Below are 22,225 nucleotides of genomic sequence, written 5' to 3' on the forward strand. Positions count from 1 at the left end.
TGGGAAGGTAATGAGTAATTGCCAGTGAAACTCAAATACATATACTGTTGACTGCAAGGAGGCTAAAGCAGTAGGAAAGGGAATACAGGGAGAGCTTATCATGAGTCGGCTTTAGCTTTTGCATGTCACTGAAGTGTGGATGTGTTTGAGCCTAAGTGCCTACGAGGTTAGACATGGGAGAAGGGAAAGATGGCACAGCCGGACCTCAGTCAGTCTCTGGTGCATGACCTGCGTAGCAGATGTGGCCCTTATCTTTTCTGCATGTGATTTCCATCTGTAAACGAGGTCTTGGTCCAGACTGAAGTCTGGATTGTTAGGAGCATTGGGTTGCTATGAGAATAAATAGTCCATGAATTATGAGGTTCTCAGTGGAAGTCTTGTGAGCACAGAGGTTTTTCAAAAGTGTTGAGAGAGCTGTTTAGCCTGGAAAGGTGGTATAAAATTGTTACTTCACAATGAAAAAAATTCAGGGTAGTGTAAAATAATGGTGAAACTAAATTATTTAATCGCAGTTATTTGCTATCTGATTTTAAAAAATAAAAGCATCTATTGTTACAGAGATGTTCAGCTGTGCATACCATGTTCTTCCATATATATTTTGTGAGCCCATTTTGTATAACATAATCAGGTTACTCCCAAAAAAGAAAGAAACAAACAAAAAAATTCACAGGAAAAGCTGTGTTTTCACACATCCCCCATATTTAAATATTCCACATGACATGAGTGAGTCTTTAATGTGAACATTGCTTTAAGGGAAGGCATCTTCTTATACCAAGTGTGCTCACTTCGTACTTTCAAGGGGTGAGATAATTGTGTTTAGAGCTAGGGTCAATATACAGACAGACAAGGATATTCACCTTCAGGTCTTTCCCATCTATTCCTTGACATGTAAACTTTCATCCCCTTCTTCCGCTAGCTCTTTACCCTGTTTCTTGCAGTAACTGGGCCAAAACAAAGCATTCAGAAATGAGTCTTTTAATCTCTCTGCTCTGCTGCAGTGCAGGCTGTGCAGGAAACGCAGCAACGGGAGGTGCAGCATGTGGAGGTGGCCGTCACGTTCTTATGGCCAGGTGGAGGGACCAATGTATATGTGCAGGAGGCCTCGAGAGCCGCAGTAGCACCAGGAGGCAAAGTCTCTCTTTCAAAAGATTTCTACAGTTTAACAAGCAGTTGAAGTAGAAGAGGAAAGGGAAAGGCAAACCAAGCATCCTCGAGGAGAGATAAGCAACGGGGGAATTCATTGGCAGAGGTTATGTGGGAAGGTCTGGATCCAGTAATCAAGTTTCAGGTCATGTATTTGTCAAGAGAACATCAGATTTCTGACTTACACCTGAGAGTTTCTGAAGTTGAGAATGAACACTAGCCTCGGTGTATACTTACCCAGCACTTTGCATGGCGTGGTATTAATTCATTTTCAGAATTATACAGGGCTGTTATAAGAAAGATGTTGAAAGTAGTGATGAGGTAAAAGATTTAGCGTGTTGGATGCAGCTGTAAGCATCTCATTTGAAACACAGGGCACATTATTTATGCTTCTTATTTAGGCACCAGTAGATTATAGCTGTAAAATCTGCAGAAGTGGGAGAGATTTGGCTAGAGGTTTGTCAATGCATCACTTTGATATTTAAAATATAAAACTTATCCAGAGGAACATTCTGTGGCTTGCTGTTTTCTACCTGTGAGTGTTTCTGTCTGACTTTATTGGGCTGGTCAGAGCAAATATAAAAAGAGAATAAAAACTACGCTACGTCTCTGTTAGGTTTCAGGGAAACTGTGCTGCTTCCCAGCAGTAAGAGTACCTCTCGGTGTTCAGCTCATTTGCTCATCTGCTTCGTACTTCATAAAACTAGTACATTTCTATTTTTAATTATTTACTGCAGTAGCAAATTATGAACATTGGTATTTGAGCTGTTACATTGTGACTTGTGTGGCTGATGATGGTTTTTGCAGCTGAGCACCAGTTGGCAGATAGAGTTTTCTACAATGCTGAGCTCTTAAGTGACGATTTGTTGATGTGACAGGACATGTGTTAGGAGATGTCATCATCTGTTAAAGTTTACGAGGTACATTCTTATTCCCTGTGAACAGTGTGTATTCTTTGTTGCATTACATTCCAGTTATTCTTGCTGATTTAAGGCTCATTAAGCTGGAGTTTTGTCTACTTCCAAGAATTTATATTTCATTCATTTCTCTCAGGTCGATCCAGAGGGCAAGGATGCCCAGATAAATGCTGTGACTCAAAGTGTAACTAGTTAAAAAACAATGAAAATCCCTTGTGACCTTAGAAGGGGGAGAATGTGATTTCAAAGTGCAAAAATCAAAACAAATCCACACTTGATGATCACATTTGAACATTTTTTATAGCATTGCCAATGACAGAAGGTTGTCAAGGAGGCCACATTAACCTTGTACACATCTATGGAAAGGGCTCAGAAATTTTTTATTGCTCACTTTCTGCTTGTACAGGCATTAAACAGAAAAACTTTGTCACCATTAGCACCCATGATGACATTCCCAAATTCATTCATAAATATGCTTTTGTCTGCCTGTATTAATAATGTATGTCTCATGACCTCCAGTTGTCCTTTTCATTCACTCCCTCACTGTCTGAGACCTCTGACTCCATTTTCCTACCTCCTTCTAGAGAGCATGGAACGGAAATGTCCTATGGAGTATGTGAGTTTTCCTTCATCAGCCACCAGATGTGGTTATTAAGAAGAGATGTATCCTCTTCCTCCATTGCCACCCACATGAAGCTCTCCTGGGAACAAGTGTCCCCTATGAGAGAGTGAGAGCTGAACTTAAATCCGATTCCTACATAATGTGGGGAAGTGTCTTTAAGCAAAAAATATTGGTGCTTAACTTAATCATTCCCACTTTTCCCAGAGGTCAATTTTGGTGTAAGTCTGTTCAGGCCAGCCATCCACTGAAAATCTATTCTTACAATATTATTAATATATTTTGCTTGTTTTCTTGATTATTTTTAAGGCTTCATGCATACAAATTCCTGTCACAATGAACCTATGTGAGTCTATTTATCTGTTTATTTTCTGAGTTTTATAAAAACCGGTTCGGTGTGTTTGTATTTTTTTTCCAAGAAATTAAATTATTTTTAACATCTTGTGCTGAAACCTGACCTTCCAAGACAATATTAAATAGATTTCTACCACTAATGGACACTGAGCTCTTGGGGCTTTATTCCAGTCACTTTACTCTTGGTCAAAACATTTAAATATTGGTCCTCCCAGGATGTTTTTACCTAGTCTCCCAGGAGGCATTCCAGTGGATGGACCAGTCTAGTACAGAAGTCCACAGACAGACAGTCTGGCTCCAGTTTAGTGCCTTCATACTAACGTAACTAAAGCAATTTGTATTTTGGTATACAGAAGTGCTGTAGCTGGTCTTGATTCTTTTGCACACTAATGATATCTGGCTAAAATCATGCCTCTGAGGGCCAAAGAGTTGTTCTTTATTCTGCAAATTATCTGGGGAAAACTTTCAGATTTTTTTTTTTTATTATTGTTTCCTCTTTTGTGTATGCTTTTGCAGAGTAGCACAAAATGCCATTTTGGCAGAAGTTCAGTTTGTCTCTTGTTAAGTTTCTCAATTTGCTGTGCTCAAGTCTGTATCAGCTGCACATGTTTCTTGCTTTCTTTTCAACACTCGCTTCTTTGTGCCACTTGAGTCAGTCTGCAACTTCTGCTTCAAGTTGAAAGACAGTAAAATGGTGATTGGGATGTTCCTCCACGTTGTGCAAACATTTTAAAATCACAAGATCCTGACAAATCTGCTTTCTCTGTCTATTTTTGTATGTGAAGGAATGAACTTAACATGGCAAGAGCTGGAACGTGATGTTTAATTCTTGTTAAACAATTGCAGTACAAGAGTTGGCCTATTTTTTAAAGGAAGAATTGTTCATGTCTTGAGAATTCAATTCCAGTGACTCTTCTTAGCAGAAGTTGTTATGGGGAGATCCCAGGCTGACTGTATGCTAAGCTGAAATGAATTGTCTTTGCTTTATTTTATTTTACATGTAGGACGTAGCAATATCCTATGCACGCCTTTGTCAAAACAGGAACACGGGAAATCTCATTTTAATAGTAATAAAGTCAGGCATAGTTGGTTACAAAAATACAACTAATAAGAAAATCATAAAAGCTTTGTCACATTTACGTCTTTCAACTGTACTAGGCAAGGCAGGAAATTGTGATACATAGTTGGTAGTTTCTGTAAAAATAAATTGGATTATAATGGAATATGTTATAGCAAATTTCCGCATTTATGTCTGCTTCTACCCAGGAAGGGGAAAAAAGAGGCTGAGAATCAAAAGTCTGAGATTCCAGTCTTGGAAGCACTCCAGTGAATAACTTAACTCACATAAATAATAATGAGTTGCCACCTGTGCATAAAGTTATGCACATGCCTTAGTGTTCGTAGGACTGAGGTAAAGCAGCATATTGCAAATACTCTTTATTAAATTGTATCTAGGAAGAAAAAATTATAATTTACTGTGCACATAAAAAATTGCAAGAGAAAGGAGAGAGAAACACATGTTTATATGTGATGACATTTTGATAAAAGCATTATGGCTTGATGAGGAATCTCATGAGTCCAGAGTATTTTGATGATTTGTGTTCTAAGTATCTCACATGAATTTTTGCAAATCTGTTAACGTGTGTTCCTTAATCATTCCCTTGGAAAACTGACCTTTGCACTTGCTGCTGCCTTCAGCCACATGACTTTCAGATCCAGTGAACGTAACTGCAGAAGATGTAGGGGATGAAGTTATGTTGCTAGGCACTGCGTTTGGCTTTTACTTCTGAAGGGTAGTCTAGACCAGTTCAAGGGTCAACATAAAAATATTTCCTTTCACTGCCAGAGAATTGGGTCTAACTTTGGATCATTACAATTTCTTGTACACTATTCTCCCCTTCAAGTCTGACTTTTTCATGAGCAAGGGTCAAAATATGTCTATGTTTTAGATTTTACCATTAGTTTTTAAGTCCTTGAGGGCAGAAGCCATCTTTTATTCTGTCATTGCGAAGCCCTGGAGTAGCGGACGTCTGATCCTGATTGGGAAGCCTTTGATCCTAATACTAACAAATGATCATTTGAGGTTTTGTGTGATTTTGTTGCCAGATGCTGGTAAACTTTTAGACTTTTAATCTCAAGGTATTCAAGAAAGAATTTCTAAAACGTTCTAGTGTCAATCAGAGTTTAAATGATGAAATATAGATTTTTTTCTTACTTTAATGAGAAGATCACATACATTTTAAAAGTCCATTGCAGTACATTAAGCATAAAAAAGTTAACTGAACCCCACAAGCTCAGGCAGATGATTAAGGCAATAATAAAACTAGTTACCAGGTGTCAGCTAAGCATTGGGAACTCTTCATGTACATTCTTATTCCAAAACAAATGTAAGGTAACACAAACTGGCTTATCCTCTTTCCTAGCAAGCCTAGCAAAGTTAAATTCATTATCTCACATTTACTGCACACTAAATGCTCTCAGACAAACTGTTATTACAGATCAGTAAATTTGTGGTATCTCGCTGAGGTAGAGTGATTTAACAGTGTGAGAGCTGACCTGCGAATAAAAGCAACATTTTGAATTAATCTCATCCAGGGGCAGGCATCCTGCATTTCATCAGAAATGAAGGGATGATCTGTAGCAAATGAACTTACATATGCTCTCCTGTTCCTATGGACCTCCTAAAGAATTGTGCCATAGATTGTAGGTCTGCTGAAGAACACTTAGAATAACACTTACAGGCACTTTGTTGAATGAATACCTGCAATGAAATCCTAAAGGGGAGCCCGGAAATTCATCAGTGAGTGCCTGCATGGAAGAAGGGTAAATATGGAGACAGAGGGGGACCAAGCACAGGGTTTGAAGATACATACTGGAGCTGCAGAAAGTGTAGGAAAGAAGTGATATAGGCATAAGCATAGGCAAGGCAGTGATGATTTGTCCAAAGTGAAACTCAATTTGGGGAAATGAGCATAGGTTCAGACAACCTTTCGTATTTTTATAAAGCAGAGACATTAGAAATTGAAAAGGCCTCTTAAATCTCACCCTCTTATCACAGTGTAGGATAATCGCTTACAACGTAGTCATTTGGTAGAGATTACCTTTCCTAGTCCAGTTTAGCATGACCTTGGTCAGGACTTCTGTGTGCCCAAAAACTGGGAGGAAAAGCCAAGAGATCAGAGGAATTGTGCAGCGGACTGGGTGTCACATGAGGTAACTTCATTCCTATCTCTGCTGCTGACTCAGTGCATTGGGTCAGAAAAATTAGTTACTGCTCCATGACTCAGCTTTTTTCTGCCTACAGATTGACAGGCAAGACACATACATTTTTATGAAAGGCTCAGGGATGAAAAATTTAGTGTATTCTTATAATAATAAATATTGGGTTTCTTACATATATCTTTTGTGAGAGTTCCTTCTCTGTTTACAGCCTTCTTTATGCAGGTTTACATCTGGCCACCAGGTTTTCCCCTGTCAGTTTAGCCAGGTTACAAATGCCTTGACTTCCAAAAAACTTGATCTTTCAACATCCCCAGCTCCCAAGATGCACAGGTTCAGCAGTGTCTTCTGGTAGTGTTATATTAAAGTAGCTTAACACTGAAAGTATTTTAGAGACATTTCTTGCAGTGTTAATTTTTCAAAACACTTTGTATACAGCAGTTTTTAAAGTAATTCTGATATAACTTGAAGGTATTTAAGTAGTTAACCTTGCTTTCTGTTTTTTTAAGGATCCACCAATGGCAGTGACCCTTGGACTGCGAATGGAAGAAATGATTTTTAATCTTGCCGACACACATTTATTTTTTAATGATTTAGAGGTAAGAATCAAAGGAACATGAACAACATTATGCCTGGGTTTTTAACATAATGGTTTTCCTGTGCATTAGTGTTTGTTGTGTGTCACATTTTCTGCCTTTCCAGACTTGGAGTTTGTCATACTCTAATCAGACATTGGTTAGCCAAGTGGCAGTGACTTCTGTGGCACCTTCCATGAAACTGCGTGAGAGAGGGAATTTGCAGACCCTTTCCTCTCCTTGTTCTGTGGCCATCTTTTCCTTTTCCTTGGATTTAGAGCTGTCTGCACTCATTTCCAGGAGGGGGACATACGTGCCTCCCATTCTTTCTCTTGAAGTTCTCTACATTTGCTTTTGGTAGGTGCCATCACCTGACCACAAGAGATGGCGTTCTTCTCTTCACACACCTGAGTAGCCTTTTGGCCCCATACCACCCTTTCTTGGTCGAAGGTAGAATATTCTTCATTTACCTCAAAGACTGCAGCATCAGAGAGCTGGGTCTATGATAGATGTGCTCATTGGTGATGTCTCTTCCCAAGGTAACTAGGCGACCACATGTTTTGTCACGATGTGCCCAGGTCGTGCAGTTTGCTATCAAGTCAGAAAAGGGAGAGGTCTCTTCCTAGGGAGGGACTGCTGTGGGCTGCTCACCTGTCAGAAGCACACACATGGACTGCTGAAGGGACAGTGGTCTGGGGAGCTGACCCATCAGCTGGGCTTCACAGATGACTTGTTTCACTCCGGGAGTCTAGTTCTGTTAACATGGAAAGTGGTGGTCTTACAACCATGTGTGTCAAGAGACAAGGGGTGGAAAACAGTTCTTAAACTAAACTATGGGCTTTTCAGACCTTCCCCAGTCTAAATCAATTGTTTTCTTACTTGGAGTGGATCCCCGAGTTCCCTGCGTGGACAGATCTTTTGCCACTAATGGCAGTTGGAAGACTTTGAGGTTTTGTTTAAAATGCCAGAGGAAGGTCTCTGGTGAGTGAACAGAAAAAATGAGGAGATTTTTCCCTTCACTGGGTCATTGATTTTTCTCGTGTGTGCTTCTTTTGTTCCTTCATCGACTCTAAGGCAATAAGAAAAGCAGAAGGTACTAGGCTGAGGTTGTCTTTGTTGTCCCTTGCAGACCTCATTTATTCTTAGCTCTTTCTAAGTCAAGAAACTGGGATCTACTTCACCCCATACCTGAGCTGCACTTCCTTCTTCCAGCAGCAGAAACATAAGAAAGTAAAACCCTGGACACACTTTTGCCAGTCAGTGTTTTATTGCAGTCCTAAGTGAGTCATCACTTGACAATGCAAGTGCATTCAGTGAATGTTTGCCTTCTGGTACCCCGTACCAGGGATAGATTCCAAATCAATTTTTCAAAGCGTTGCTTAAATTTCTTTTTAGCAGACCTTTGCCCCTGCGTGTTCAGATTTCATGTGGCACCCAATGAACTTGAAGCTGTTCAGTAGCATAAGCCCAGAGTTCTTCAATCTTGTGCTGAGTTCAAGTGGAAGAGTACAGCAGAATGGAGCTTTGCCCTCTTTCTATACCTCTTTATCCTTGCTTATGACCATTGAAGGTTAATTCCTTTCTCTCATTATTTATTTTCTTTGTTGATCTCAGGTTCAGCTGTCACATCAGGTGGATCGTCACATTTTGTATATTCTTCATAGGATGGTTTTAATATCCTGTCCAAAAATTCATACTCTAGCTCATTCCAGAGTTCAAGCAGTATCCAAACAGTTTTCAGTTTTAGATAAATCAAAAAATACCACTTGGGGAGTCTTCTGGAGAATCTCATAACTCAATCAACTTGATTTGATTAAAACCAATTTCTATACACAATTAAGTGTTTTCTAGCCCAGAATTCATCTTTCTTTCAAAACCAGCTCTCTTACAAGATTACCAAAATTCCAAATTTCTTGTTCTGAAATGAGCTGTATGAACACATTCTGGCATATGCAAGAAGGCCAACAATTTTCTATCTTCTTAGCAAATAAGATATAATTGCATGGCATCCTGTGGCAAAGTGCATAGAGGCATCCTTTAATATGCAGATAAATAAATCTGCCTGTTTAGATATGTTTGCAGAGCACATGGCCATTACTGAATATTACAGTGCATCTGCATGATGAATGTGTAATGAATTCTGAGAATTCCCCAGTTCTGACTTGGGGTCTCTCTCTCATCTCTTCCCCCCTCCATCTCTCTTTGTCTTCCTCTCTCCATCCTCCCCCAGGAGAGGGGAGGTGAGTGCTGAGCTGTTGATGGTCATGGCCATCAAGACACAAGACCTTTAGTTCTTACTGGAGGAAGTGAGATAGGCCTTTATTTGCCAGACAGACTACTTATCCTTTCATCATCTCACTTTTTTAATGCTGAGCCATCAGGTCCCATATCTTCTGTCTTGCTTTCACCTTCATCCCACAATAAACCTCGTGGCTCCAGACATGACAACTGTAATGTACTAATGAACTATATTGCTGTAATATTGACTCCAGTCACTACATCCTCTAAGCTCTCTTTTAACCCGTCTTTCTTGGTTGCAAACACCGCATACCAGGGTCTAGTAAAAATAACCAAGTTATTGAAAGTTATCACATACAAAAATAAAGTTTTCCTTCCTCTATGCAAATCTATCTCACTACAATGACTGCTGATGCAGAAATTCCGATCTGCTGAGACATTCCCTGCTGACCCAGTAACCCATGTTCTAATCAGCCAAGCTGCACTTTTATTTCAGGCTAGGCTGTTCTCCAGCTATTTCATTCTCAGTGTATAAATTTTAGTTAGCTTGAGAAGTATCGCTTGGGAGGGCAGTTGGTGTTTTGCCATGAAAATAGGAGTCTGGTGCTCTAGAAAGTTCATGTGCCTAAACAATGCTTAGAGATGGGACTCAGTTCTGAAATAATATCCAGACTAATGCATTCTGTTCTCAACCAGGTAAGGAATAAAATGAAATTTTTCTCCTTATCTCAATATTAATTTTAAGACAGCTTTTAGAAATGTTGGTAGGGCATACTATGCACAGAAAAGAACCCAGTTTCTCCAAATTGCAAGCAGGAATTTAGACATGAATCTTCCAACTCCATTTTCCCTCTCCACTTTCAGGGTGATGAAGAAAAAAGGCTATTTATTTCAGTCAAACTGAATTACGTTTCCATTTTTATGATAATCCTACCATATTTTAAATAAGATTTTGTCATTGTTTTTTTCTCATTAGAAAAGGAAATGAGAAATAAAAAGTAGGATTCAGGTAAGTCCCAGAATTTGTGATGCAGGTCAAACTAGTTTTAACAGGGACTCAAGCATTTACATAAAAAGGGGTGTTCTGTATAGCCTGAGAAAGGATACTGCTGAATATCCCCTCAGTAATAACATTTTTGTGTTCAGGGTGGTGAGTCAGTGTTTTTACTGGATAATGAAAGTACTGTCCATTCCAGGAGAATAATTTTTAAGGATGATTTGTTGATTCTGTACTCTCAAATTTTCAGGCTTTAAAAATTGCTGCAAAGAATTGACCGCACTCAGATATAATTTGCATTAGTATTGCTTCAAGCAAAAGCCAGTTTATTCTACCTAGATTCCTTTCCTGTACTCTCAGTAATAGGAAATATATTTTGTCTGTCTTAGTTTTGACCTTGCACTGACAGTGAGCCACTGTGATTTGAGTGTAGCCAGTACTGTAGCTGATGTGAAAAGTATTTTACCTTGACATTTAAAGTGACAGACAGCTTGCTTGCTTTTCTTCCTTCCTGCGACTGTTGGCTCTCTTTTACAAGCAAACTCTTTTACAACAACCACAACTAGTGTTGTGCCACCAGTTTCCTGTTTCTTTTGGGAAAAGTAGAGAAATACCTCAAATCTGCTCAAACTGTCTGCTTTTATTTATTTTCCAGGAAGTTTTTTCACACCATATAAGTGAATTTGTAAAATATAAACATTTTAGTTGAAGTAGATAAGTTAATGAGAAAACAAAGTAAAACCAAGGAAGGAGCGGTGGGAAGATGAGTTTGTTGTTGGTCAGCAAATGTGTCTCGCCAGTGTGGTGAGGCAGTGAGCCATAGAACGGAGAGGAGAAGAGGAAGGAAGAAAAGGAGGAGGCTGGAGAGTGTTGTTGAGTTTGATCCTCTTATGTGTCTGGAAACTTAAGAAACGCCTTGCAGGGACAAGGGGCAAGTAATCAAAAAACTGCATGTTGCCCTCATCTCCTGTTCCTGGAGTCAATGAGCATATGGTGAGATTAAAAAAATAGAAGTAAACAGCTGAGCCTTTGCCCCCCACTTATATTTAACTTAATAATAAAATTATCAGCAGAACAGTTATCTGGAATTCTTAAGGCTGGAACAGTGTAGCGGAAAGGCTTAACAAAACCCAAACAGCAGCAGACACTCCTTATCCATCAGGGCTTCTGTGTGCCCTCCATTTACTTAGTACACCTTCAAATCCACAGAACTGATTTTGAAACTTTTAAAATTATCTTACACTTTGACCAGTTACAGGGAAATCTGTGAAGGTGATTATGAAGCCAGATACTGCTCAGATATTGCAAAATACAGATTCAGAATTTGTCAAAGTGAGGCTTTTTGTCTGATTTTTGAGTTCCTGTCCTACACTGGGTGGAGTATAGTCTCTTTTTTTTTTTTCCTGGACTGTAAGTAATAAATAAAGATAAAGAAATTAATCTTTTATTTCAGCTGCCACTTCCCCTTTTCTTTCTTTTTACATCTGCTATTTACATCCAAAAGCAGCTTATTTAAAGTATTCTACAGCTCAAGATAATCTCCTCAGACAGAACCAAAAAATTTTATTTCTCCAATGGGGAGAAGAATGCTTCATTTCTGTCCCTTGAATGCAGATCTTTCATGCCTGTCTTAATGGATTAAGCCAGATGAGCAGGGTTTGGCCACTCATTCTTTCAGTCTTGACACAAAATTTTAAATTATGATTGCTTGTATGATGCAATGAAATAATGTATTTGAAAATGAAATTACATTTATTTATTTTACATCAAAATTGCTAATTTTTTTTTTTAACAACTTCATGTCAGTAAAAGTCTGTTAAGTTTTCATTCAGTGCAAAGCAAACAAAAAAGAAAGAAGAAATTGTAATTCCCCAAATTCACAGTCTAGGAACTTGTGGCATACACATTTGGAAATCACTCCCCTGCTCAGATTTATCCTTTATCTGGACAGCTTAGCACTGGTACAGGACTGAGATTGGAAACGTAGAACTCTTGTGCTCCTGCATGTCACAAAGAGTCTGAATTAAGTGCTGCTTGTCAGCAACTTTATTTGAAGTAGATGACTCAGACGACTCTTTATTTAAGGCACAGAACTATGTGTTTTGAAAGCTCAGTCTCATTTTGTCTTAGTAATGAGATTAAATTATCTGAAAACGTTAGTTGGGGAGTAATTTTTAAATACGTCCTTGAACTTTTTCATAAATTACGATTGTGTTAAGAACAGTTACTTTAAATATTAAAAAATAACTTACATACAGGAAAGTAAATCTCCAGACACTGAATATCAGGTGTGTCTTTGGGTAAAGATGTTAATTCTAGCAACTACCAAAAAAGGTAATAAGATGCCTGTTCATATTTACTGTTGCATGGTGGCTTGAGTTATTTATTTGTGTTTCCCTCACATTTTCATATCTTTCTGCCATAACCACTGTGCAGAAAAGGATATTTGATAGCTATCCAATTATAAAACCAGCCTGGAGAGGAGTTCAGTTTTCCAGTGTACCTCAGTTCCCTGGAGTTACTTCCATCCCTTCCGAAACCAGGAAGTAATGAAATCCTCCAGGACTGCTTGATTATCTGTGATTTTCCAGCCAAAGGCATTTGGATAAATCAAGAAAAGAATCTGATAAGCATCCAAACTCCTAGAGACTTAACAGAAATTACATGCCTGTGGAGGTTCATCATCATTAGCTTTTAGGAAGTGGGGAAATAAGGTTTAGGTGATTTTGGAATATTGGTATGCTAGAGAGCTTTTAAATGAGACTTGTAATTGTTGGGTTTTTTAAAATTAAAATAATTTAAATCTAAAATCACAATAAAATTACATCTCGCTTTTCTAAAGGCCGATTTTAACTAATAATTCATACAGTGTAGAATGAGTTGAAGGTTGTATTATTTTAAAGAAATTGGTGGTAATGGGAGGCTGTAAGTGTACATACGCTGCCATCTTCTGGTGCACTTAGTTGCCTGCACCGATCATTTCTTCAGCATCTGTACTAAGCATGAGAGCATTCTCTCTTGGTAAGATAATTTATCTTTTTATTTTTTCAACAGGAGTGTGATCAAGTTCATATAGATGATGTTTCTTCTGATGATAATGGACAAGACCTAAGGTAAGACAGAGCATTTGTTTCACTTTTTTTTCTTCAAAGATTAAATAAATTGAGCATTTACAGGAATACATTGTATTTATTTTTACTGTATTTTGGGTGTTTGCAGTACCTACAGTTTTGCAACTGATGGCTTCCATGCAGCTGCAAGTAGTGCAAACCTTTGTCTGCCAACAGGTGTAAGAGGAGGGGTTGACTGGATGAGGAAGCTGGCTTTCCGTTACAGAAGAGTAAAAGAGTTGTATAATACTTACAAGAACAACATAGGAGGTGAGTTTAATTGTGAAAAACAATTTAGAATGCTGATCCGGTTAAACTGCATGGCAATGGACTCCTGCTGAGGGAATGTGCCTTGGAAGCCACAGAGTGACTGGAAAGTGATGTGACCGGACCGTGGGCTATTGAAAGCTACTGACTGTAATGGCAGAGCCATCATTGTGCTGTTGTGCAGGAGAACCAGAGATGGGGAAACCGAGGAGGCTTCCATTTAGCTTCCACAAGCCCGTTTTTCTCCTTCAGACCCAGCTTGGCTCTACCTACCTTACTGATTGGTTGAGACATTTGTTCGACCCCAGATACGCTCTTATTCTAGGAAAGAGGTTGTATAGTTTCCACAGCACAAATTGGTTGTGGCTGCCCTTTTCCATCCTACATTTTCATGATCTGGCTGGTAACAACACACTGCTAAACTCTCTGCTGGGTACCTGCTAGTCTGTTTTCACCAGTGGATGCAAGAAAATTCTAGCACTGCCATGCCACTAGCCCCTTTTGTTGACTCTGTAGCTTACACAGTTAACTGTGTTAGCAAGAAATCCATGTCTCATTTGGGCTGAGAGGTTTCCTGTTACTGTTTTCATTCATGGACTCACTCATGTCCATGCCAGCAGGCTTGTAGGAAATGAAGCCGCAGAACTGAAAGAATCTGCTCTGGAGAGTCCTGTGTGACTTGCAGAGACAGCCAGCCCTTTTCTGAGGGGGGAATATGTCGACTGACTCCCTCAAGAAGACACTGTGAGAACAGGGAATTTTTAGAAGTCCTCAAGCATTGCTACAGCCACAGCTGAGGATAAGACGAGGCCAACCCAACCAGAATGAGTCCAAGTGAACACTCTGCCGTTCTATAGCATGGGCTTTTTCAGCTCATCTAAGATTTATTTCAAAGGAACCTGAAACTCAAAGTAAAACTCATCTTCAGCAAAACCAGACAGTTTTGTGTTCTTTTAGCACTTCCAGCAGTGTCTCAGGAATGGGAAACAGTACAACTATTATGGACAGTGTATTAGCTGTTACCGTAATAATTTTCTAAATTATGTAAATCTCAAATATAAGTTTTCACTTTTAGTAGTTCAGAGTCTTTATGTGCCACGGGAAGAGGCAATATGACCAAAGGGTGATATTAGATGGTTGGCTTTTACTTGCCCTACCTTCTCCTTCATTGGTGTCATGAGTAGAGTTTTTATGTATTAATAATACTTGAAATAGTATTACCCAAAAGTTTACTGGGTTTTCTTGTATCTCCTAATGCATCTAAATTCTAAAGCTGTTGCATTTTGTGAAGCCTTTAACATTACTAAGAGCTTAAGTCCAACAGCAAAGCATAGAGAAACAATCTAAGAGGAGCAATCATTGCAAAGGCAGAGTGCAGATATGTGGTACATTGTATTAAGGTTTTTATTCTCTCCCACAAATCATGTTCTGAAATATATTCCATCCTTAGTGGTCAAGTTCCTTCATTCATATGCTACTTCTTAGCTTTTTTAATAATCTTTTTATCACATGTGTATCTATCTATTTCAAAATAGCTTTTAGAAGGCAACAGAAGGCTAGATCAAACTAGGTATTTTTAGGTTGCTTCATTTGAGATTTTTGAAGATAGTACTACCACTTCTTAGGAACATAGAGTGTGAAAGAGGAGAGGGATACTAAAGGTCATGAAGCCTGCTTCACTGCTCTTCCAGGACCAAATCTAGCTCAGTTTCAAAGAACTCATGTCTCAACATTCAATAGGCTGGGTGTTTTTTAAAATCTGACCTTTCATACCCAAAAGGAGATTTTAAGGTGCTTTTAAGGCCTAACAGAGATATGAGAACATAAGATGTACAGCTGTTTCAGGGCTGTAAATGCTATAGCAGAAGCTATAACTACAACAGGACCTGAAGAGTAAGCCATCAGCAAACAAATGTATTTCCATATGTGTAACCTGATGTTCACCTATGTACAGAGTCATAAGCAGGACAGTTTTAAACATACACAGATAATGCAAAGGAACGTTTATTCTAGTGAGAGTCTCTGCCTATGATCCTGATGGTATGGATCTCCTTGACATTGCCTCTGATAATTAGACAGTAAGATGTATGTGAGGAGTTGGTTTAAAAAATAGGTAGTTCTGAAAGGCATACTTTGAAACGTAGTGATGTAGCCTGAATAGACAAAAAAACCCAGACGACTAATTAGTATCTGCAATACTCTGTGACATTGCTTGATATAGTGGAGTGCAACTAAAAACAGAGAGCAATTTACTGAGCCTCCAATAGATTTTCTCATTGATGTTGTTTTTCAAATTTTTGTGGAATTTAAAATAGAAACAATGACCATAAAATCTATATATTCCAGCTAATACAGAATTTAATTTGTTGGGTTTTTTTTCTTTTCTTGCTTTTTTACATAAAAGGACTCCTGGGTCCCGCAAAAAGAGATGCATGGTTGCAATTAAGAGCAGAGATTGAAGCTCTGACAGACTCTTGGCTAACAAATGCACTTAAATCATTATCAATTATCAGCACAAGGTATGTATTTGAGTCCACTGTAAAAAAGTTTCTAATTTTGGACTTGTAATGGATATTTTTTGACATTTTAGGTTACAATAAATTAGTGCCTTAAAGGACAGAACAGGTCTCACATGAGTTTTGAATAGGACATAAGAAAAATTCCATGGAAAGTGATTTCATTTTCAGTGATTCCAGCATTTACTAAAGATAGTATGAAGTGTCTTCTAAAAAGTGACAAGTATCCCTGCATACATTGAAAGGGTATTGTAGGATTCTGAGTCAGCCTTTAGTTTATTATCTTCTGGGCAGCATCTTCCAAACTCCATGCCTCTCTGTTCTGTCCTTCAAAGTTTGTGCCTATTCACAGTGCTACCTAAATACTGTAATAGATCCCAGAACACAAAACATTTTCCTTCTTTTCTTCCAGACAAATCAGTATGATTAAGCATATATCTAAGTTTTCAGAAGAGCAAAAATCTGTTCTAACTGAGTTAGAATTCTGGTTTCCCAGTAATGAGACATAAAATGTATTGTTCCTTTGAAATAATAAAACTGTGAACACTGCTGCTGCTTAGTCAGCCATGCAATATGTATCTATCTTATCAGAAATCCTCAAAAATTCTGGTTTTAAACCATAAAAAAGAACAATGTTAAGCCATCTTGCCTTTTGAACGTGTCTGGGAAAAGATTCAGCATCAAGTGGAAAGAACAAACTTAGAAAGATCTGAAAACTTATTTTAAATGTAATGACTTGCATATGTTTATCTCTTAGTTGTTGTTTATTTTGCAGTTTCTTAAGCACCTCAAGACAAAAAAAGTAAAAATTTGTGTAGCCATTGCGTTTAGCTCTGCATTGCTTTCTGAATTGCTGGTCTTCAAAAAGACATTTGGTAATGAGAGCCAGTTGAGCATTGGATGTCTGGAAAACTGTTATCAGTTACTCAGGACTGGTAAACAACAGACTTTTGTCTTCTCTTCAGAAGCTACCCGTGGGGCAGCTAAACGTTACCTAAATGTTCCTGACTGGAAATTGAGATACATTAAGGCAGAAGCAGTAGCTTATGATCTTGCTTGGAATTTGTGGAAGAACCAGGAGGAAAAAGCACAACTGTTTGCTCTCAGCCCCATGTTCACACCATGGTGACACTCGTGTTCCAGGCTGCCAGTGCCTGAAGTAGCCTGGCTCTGAGTTTTCTGTTGTGGAACTGCTGGCACAACTTCTCCACTCAAGTTTTCGTCCTCACCGTTCGATGCTAGCTTATTAGCATGATCATTTGTATTTCTTTCTCTTCTGAGAAATACTCTTACTCTTGAAATATGAAGAAAGTGATGTCAGTGTGCAGAAATGTGTATTGGCTGTTTATTTCTCCTCCAGACAGGAGTAACAAATTATGTTTTTGCGTTCTCCTAACTTTTATTTGGCTGGTAGCTACTGCCAATTAATTGCCAGCATGAAAATGATGCTTTCAAAGCATTCCAGTGCCTATTTTTGGAGGTAGTTGGTGATCTTAAATGTCTGTATTTTACTGGACTTGTCTACAAGGACCTGGTTTTTATAAACCAGTGTGGAATATTTCCTACAAACCAGGCCTGCATATTTTTTAAAGGATTTTGCCAAAAGTTTTATGTACATTTTTCTGTAAGTGATGGTGCTGAGCAGCACTGCTGTGTGAGTGAAAGTAAATGCTGAGGAATCCTGAATATACTCTCCACAGCTGATTCACCTCATCAGCATTCGGGTAATGGTTTTAAACTATTTAAACTTAAACTATTTCTCTCATTTTAGGAGTAACTGTGTAAACGTGTTGGTAACAACAACCCAGCTTATCCCAGCACTTGCAAAAGTTCTACTATACAGCTTAGGAGGAGCTTTTCCTATTGAAAATATTTACAGTGCAACCAAAATAGGTAAGAAAATTATTAGTTCATCCATTCTGACTACACTGCATTACCAGTATTTTTTTGCCAGTAATGGCTGGATTCCAAGACGCTTCCCTGACACTTAAACTGTTAGTTACAAGATTTAGGCACTGCATATGTTCAGATGTGTTTATGTCGATAAATTCCAAATTCACCTTATTTTCAATGATGCCTGAAGGAATAAAGGTCCCCATACTGATTAAAAGCTTCAGAAACTCCTAAGTATGGTGCAGAAAACAAAAAATGTTCAGAAAAGAATGAAGAAAAGTGTTTTGTGAATTCAAATCTAAGCAGGACTTCTGTTAAAATGGTCTCTGCCCTGACCTTCAGCTCTGTGTAAGCTAGGCCATCCCTTCACAAGCTTTTTCTGGAAGCATAGTACTTCGGTGATGATAATGGCAACTGTTACCAACAGAAGCTGTGTTGATGGATAGAGGGTACTTCCCTATTCTGTCGATAATGTGTGCCTCTTGTGTATTACAGTTTGGAAATTTATGGGTTTTGGAAGTCGCATCCAAAATTTTTTTGGAAACCAAGAAAAGTTATCTATCCTGTGAAATGTGACACAGCCTACAATGACTGATAATTTTGTCAGATTTCGTGATTTACCAATTATTAATTCAGGAATGCTTAATTTCCATACCTATGACACCTTACATAAGATGGAGTGTGTCACTTCATTGACAAAAGCATTACAAAATATTTCCTAAATTACTTTCACAAGTGAAAAATCAATACATATTCTAACAGTGTCAGGAAAAACTGTTACCTCAGTCATCCTTTAATTAGCTGTAGGTGTCCTCTACACGAAATGCCTCAAGTACTTTAAAAACTTAAGTTGAGGCACGAAGTATCCCAAATACCACATGGTACTGAGCAGCCTCTGGAATGAATGTCATCTGTCATACAGCCTGTACATGTTGGGTTCGGTCACTGAGATGGCACTCAGACCAAAGGAGAGAGCATTAAGAAATAGTGCCAACAGCGCAGAAGGGGGTGGTGAAGTGAAGCACAGTCTCTGGAAGCTCTGTCAAAGTAATTCTGCACCAGGAATTCCTTCTGGGAACAGTGTGGCTGCTGTTACAGCTGTTGGGAGCCCAGCAAACTGCTGGGAACAAGATCTCTCTCTCTCTACTTTTCATCCCGGTGATCGCTGCACTGTGCTAAGCACAGGACTGTAACTGCAGCTGTTGCTTGCACACATTGAAACCTGGTCCTCACTCAATAGTTAAAACACACCATGCTTTTCCTAATCATAAGCCCTTTTCTGTGGGCCAGCTGAAAAAATAGCAAGAAGAGAGCAGTAAGAATCGGAGATCTAGAAATCATGAGCTTGTGAGAAGAGACTGAAAAACCTGGGGCAGAGATAGACATAATAACAAGGTAAAAAGCTATTTTAGAGAGGAAAGAAATAATCTTTCTCTAGGTTGATGGGAAGTATGATAATTGGTGGTGATCTCTGCAATAGGGCACATGTAGGTCGCATGTCAAAGCGAAACTTCCTAATGGAGAGGCTTAATTAAATATGGAAATGCCCTGTGGAAACAGTGAAATCATCATATCTGGAGAGTTTTAGGATCAATAGCACAAGCATTTGTTGGTAAAACTGAACCTGCAATACAATGAGATCAGTAGATGACTTCGCTTGGTCCCTTTCAGTCCTGTTTGTTGTTGTTACTGCCTTAGCCTGCTTGCTTCCACATTTCTCCAAAAGAGCCAAATGCTTCACTGAAGTTCTCTGAGGAACTAATTTTGCTTTGCTTGTCCATTGTTCTTTGAGCACTTTTTCCATTGCTACATCACTCATTGTTGCAGATACATCCGAATTAAAATTTCTGCTATCCTTGGAAAAATATTACTACAATAATAGGGAAATATTTAAATTAAATTATTCATTCACTGACTTACTTAGTTTTGCAGTGCTGCTAATTACATTTATCTTAGTGGCTTTCCTGTAACTCTTAAGAAAGAGATTTAGTTTTACCTGGAACAGCTTGGTGTCACTAAGGGAATTAATTGCTTCTTACCAGTTTTGGCACTAAATTCAAAGGCTGGGAACTTTTAAAAACTAGTAGTAACAATGTCTTACCACTGCAATAATCCTTTGTAGGGCTTCACCATAACTCGCTTGATAGCTTGAATAAGTAGTGCATTGTTTTTCAGGCAAAGAGAGCTGTTTTGAGCGTATAGTGTCCAGATTTGGCACTAACATAACTTATGTTGTGATTGGAGATGGCCGAGATGAGGAGCATGCAGCTAATCAGGTAACTTCACTCTGAACTCTTATCTCATTTATCTTCCAGGAAAAGAAAGTTGCTTTGAACGAATAATGCAAAGGTTTGGCAGAAAAGTAGTATATGTTGTAATTGGGGATGGTGTAGAAGAAGAACAGGCAGCAAAAAAGGTAACCTGTCTCCTGAAATGTTGGTGTGATACTTAGCTACTAATGCAAGCCTTTCTGTTTGCATTTCTGTCAGTGTTGCACAATGACAGAATGACAATTAATTTCAGTCCACAGATGTAAGGTAACAAGAGCATGATGAGATCAAAACTTAGAGTAAAATGAACCATTTGGATTCTAGCATTTGCTTCACTTCAGTCTGGAAAGAAAAAAAAAAGCAAAATTATTTTTAAAATAAATGAAAAATGACTGCAGCAAAAATGTCTGGCTAGCTTCAAGCAAATTAAAGATAAACAGAAGAGATAGAAAGGGCTATGACATGATGGTTGGGTGGTGGTTTTCTTTAAATGGTGAAATCGGGGAGGTTTCAAGAGAAGTGTTACAGAGAATGTGGAAAAACATCTAACGAACTGCAAATTTTTTGCTAACATAGTTGAAGATCTGTAGTTCACTGGAGAAAATATGATGAACATATAATTTGCTTCAAGAAAGACATATCTGCAAAAGGAAAAAGAACACAACATAGAGATTGTGCACCAAATCTGTGTTTCTAAAAAAGAACTGTTTCTTTAGAAAGATTCAGTTTTATCATGATAATAATTCAAGTCTAAATTTCACCAGATAAGTTTTCAATGTTCAGAAACAGATCAAATTAGTAATTTGTACCATACTTACCAATAGCACTTTGGAAGTGTGCAGAAATGGAAAAATTTTGCCTCACGATGTCTGCACAGGACAAGTGATGTAAATATCGTTGTGCTCGGAGTAGCAAAACAAAGTGCCCTTTTAGCGTTGTGGCTGGAATGGAAACAAAATGAAAATTACCAAAATGCTCATTCCAAATGGTTCCTTCATATAGCTACAGTACTGGTGATGGGTCTTTCATAGTTTATGCTAAACAAAGGTGGTTGGATTGTGTACTTTCCAGTTTGGCATGCTTTTTTCTTAACGTTGGCTATATTGCATGGATAGATACAGAATTCAGAATGATGGATGAATATAGCTCAGTACAAATAGATCTGAACACAACATGAAAGTATGGCGTTTTTTCTGTTCTGATGAATTGCTGAAGGAGAATAGTACACATATCTGCATCGCTCACAGACACTGATGCTTTCTGCAACACAAATTATCTTTTTTGAAACCAGAAATGCGTTATTTTCTTATCCAGAGAGATTTCTTTTTTTTCCCCCTAGATGGACAAAAATGTAATTCAATTCTGTTTCAAAGTGTTGTGTGTGAAGCCTCTTTTAATGAAAGTCTTATAGCCTTTTAAACGATCATTTGGTCTTTTGAAAAGCCTAATAAGGGGAGCAGAAAGGGATTTCCTATTAATGCTCCTTCGTATGGGTTTGCATACTAACAATAAGCAAATAGCCCTTTCTAAATAACGGGCCCTTTCCAAAGAAGCTATTAAGAAAGACTAAGTAAGTATTTTACCTTCAGTTGAACTCTTAAGCTCAGATCTATTTTGGTCTGATTTTTGTCAGTACTTAACTAGCAAAAATCAATCCAGAAACACAGTGGTGTAAAATATGTGGCGGTAATCTGACTAGCCTCGTGTGTCATATACCGCCCTGTGTCACAGCGTTCATCTTTCCTGACCTTTTCCCCCCTCTAACAAACACAGCACAACATGCCTTTCTGGAGGATATCCAGTCATTCGGACCTCTTGGCTCTCCATCAAGCACTGGAACTAGAGTATTTGTAACTGTGTTCTAAAGTTGGCGATCCTTGTTTTTTATATGTATATTTCAAGTACACTGAATTTTTATGTGTGATTCAATGCCTCTGGCTTTACACATATGAATTGTCTTAAGAAGGGAAGAAAAACTTGGAATTAAAAATTCCAAATTGAAGAATTCAGATTGCTGAATGGAGTTAAAACATTAGTGCTACGTAAGGAAGCTCTATGGTCTTATATATGCAACGTTTTTAAATGAATTAAAACTGTGGAGGTTGCT

At 38.3% G+C, this 22,225-nt stretch overlaps 1 protein-coding gene across 11 annotated transcripts in view; it reads left to right on the forward strand.

Moving 5' to 3' along the window:
• The window catches only part of EYA4 (EYA transcriptional coactivator and phosphatase 4), a gene marked incomplete at both ends in the record, with an annotated part of 138,387 nt that extends 116,415 nt beyond the window's left edge, over positions 1-21,972 (forward strand). For 7 of the 11 annotated variants that reach the window (XM_081998270.1, XM_081998267.1, XM_081998271.1 and 4 more), the window contains 7 exons: positions 6,762-6,851; positions 13,117-13,175; positions 13,282-13,442; positions 15,844-15,958; positions 17,727-17,848; positions 20,164-20,264; positions 21,892-21,972. In XM_081998270.1, coding sequence (XP_081854396.1) covers positions 6,762-6,851; positions 13,117-13,175; positions 13,282-13,442; positions 15,844-15,958; positions 17,727-17,848; positions 20,164-20,264; positions 21,892-21,972 — 729 coding nt within the window. Of the gene's footprint in view, positions 1-6,761; positions 6,852-13,116; positions 13,176-13,281; positions 13,443-15,843; positions 15,959-17,726; positions 17,849-20,023; positions 20,125-20,163; positions 20,265-21,891 lie in introns of all 11 variants that reach the window. The other 4 variants (XM_081998272.1, XM_081998274.1, XM_081998276.1 and 1 more) reach the window with 1 other exon arrangement.
• Positions 21,973-22,225: the final 253 nt, after the last annotated feature.

This window comes from Phaethon aethereus (assembly GCF_964289735.1).
Source record: "Phaethon aethereus genome assembly, chromosome: 3".
Classification (NCBI taxonomy): domain Eukaryota; kingdom Metazoa; phylum Chordata; class Aves; order Phaethontiformes; family Phaethontidae; genus Phaethon; species Phaethon aethereus.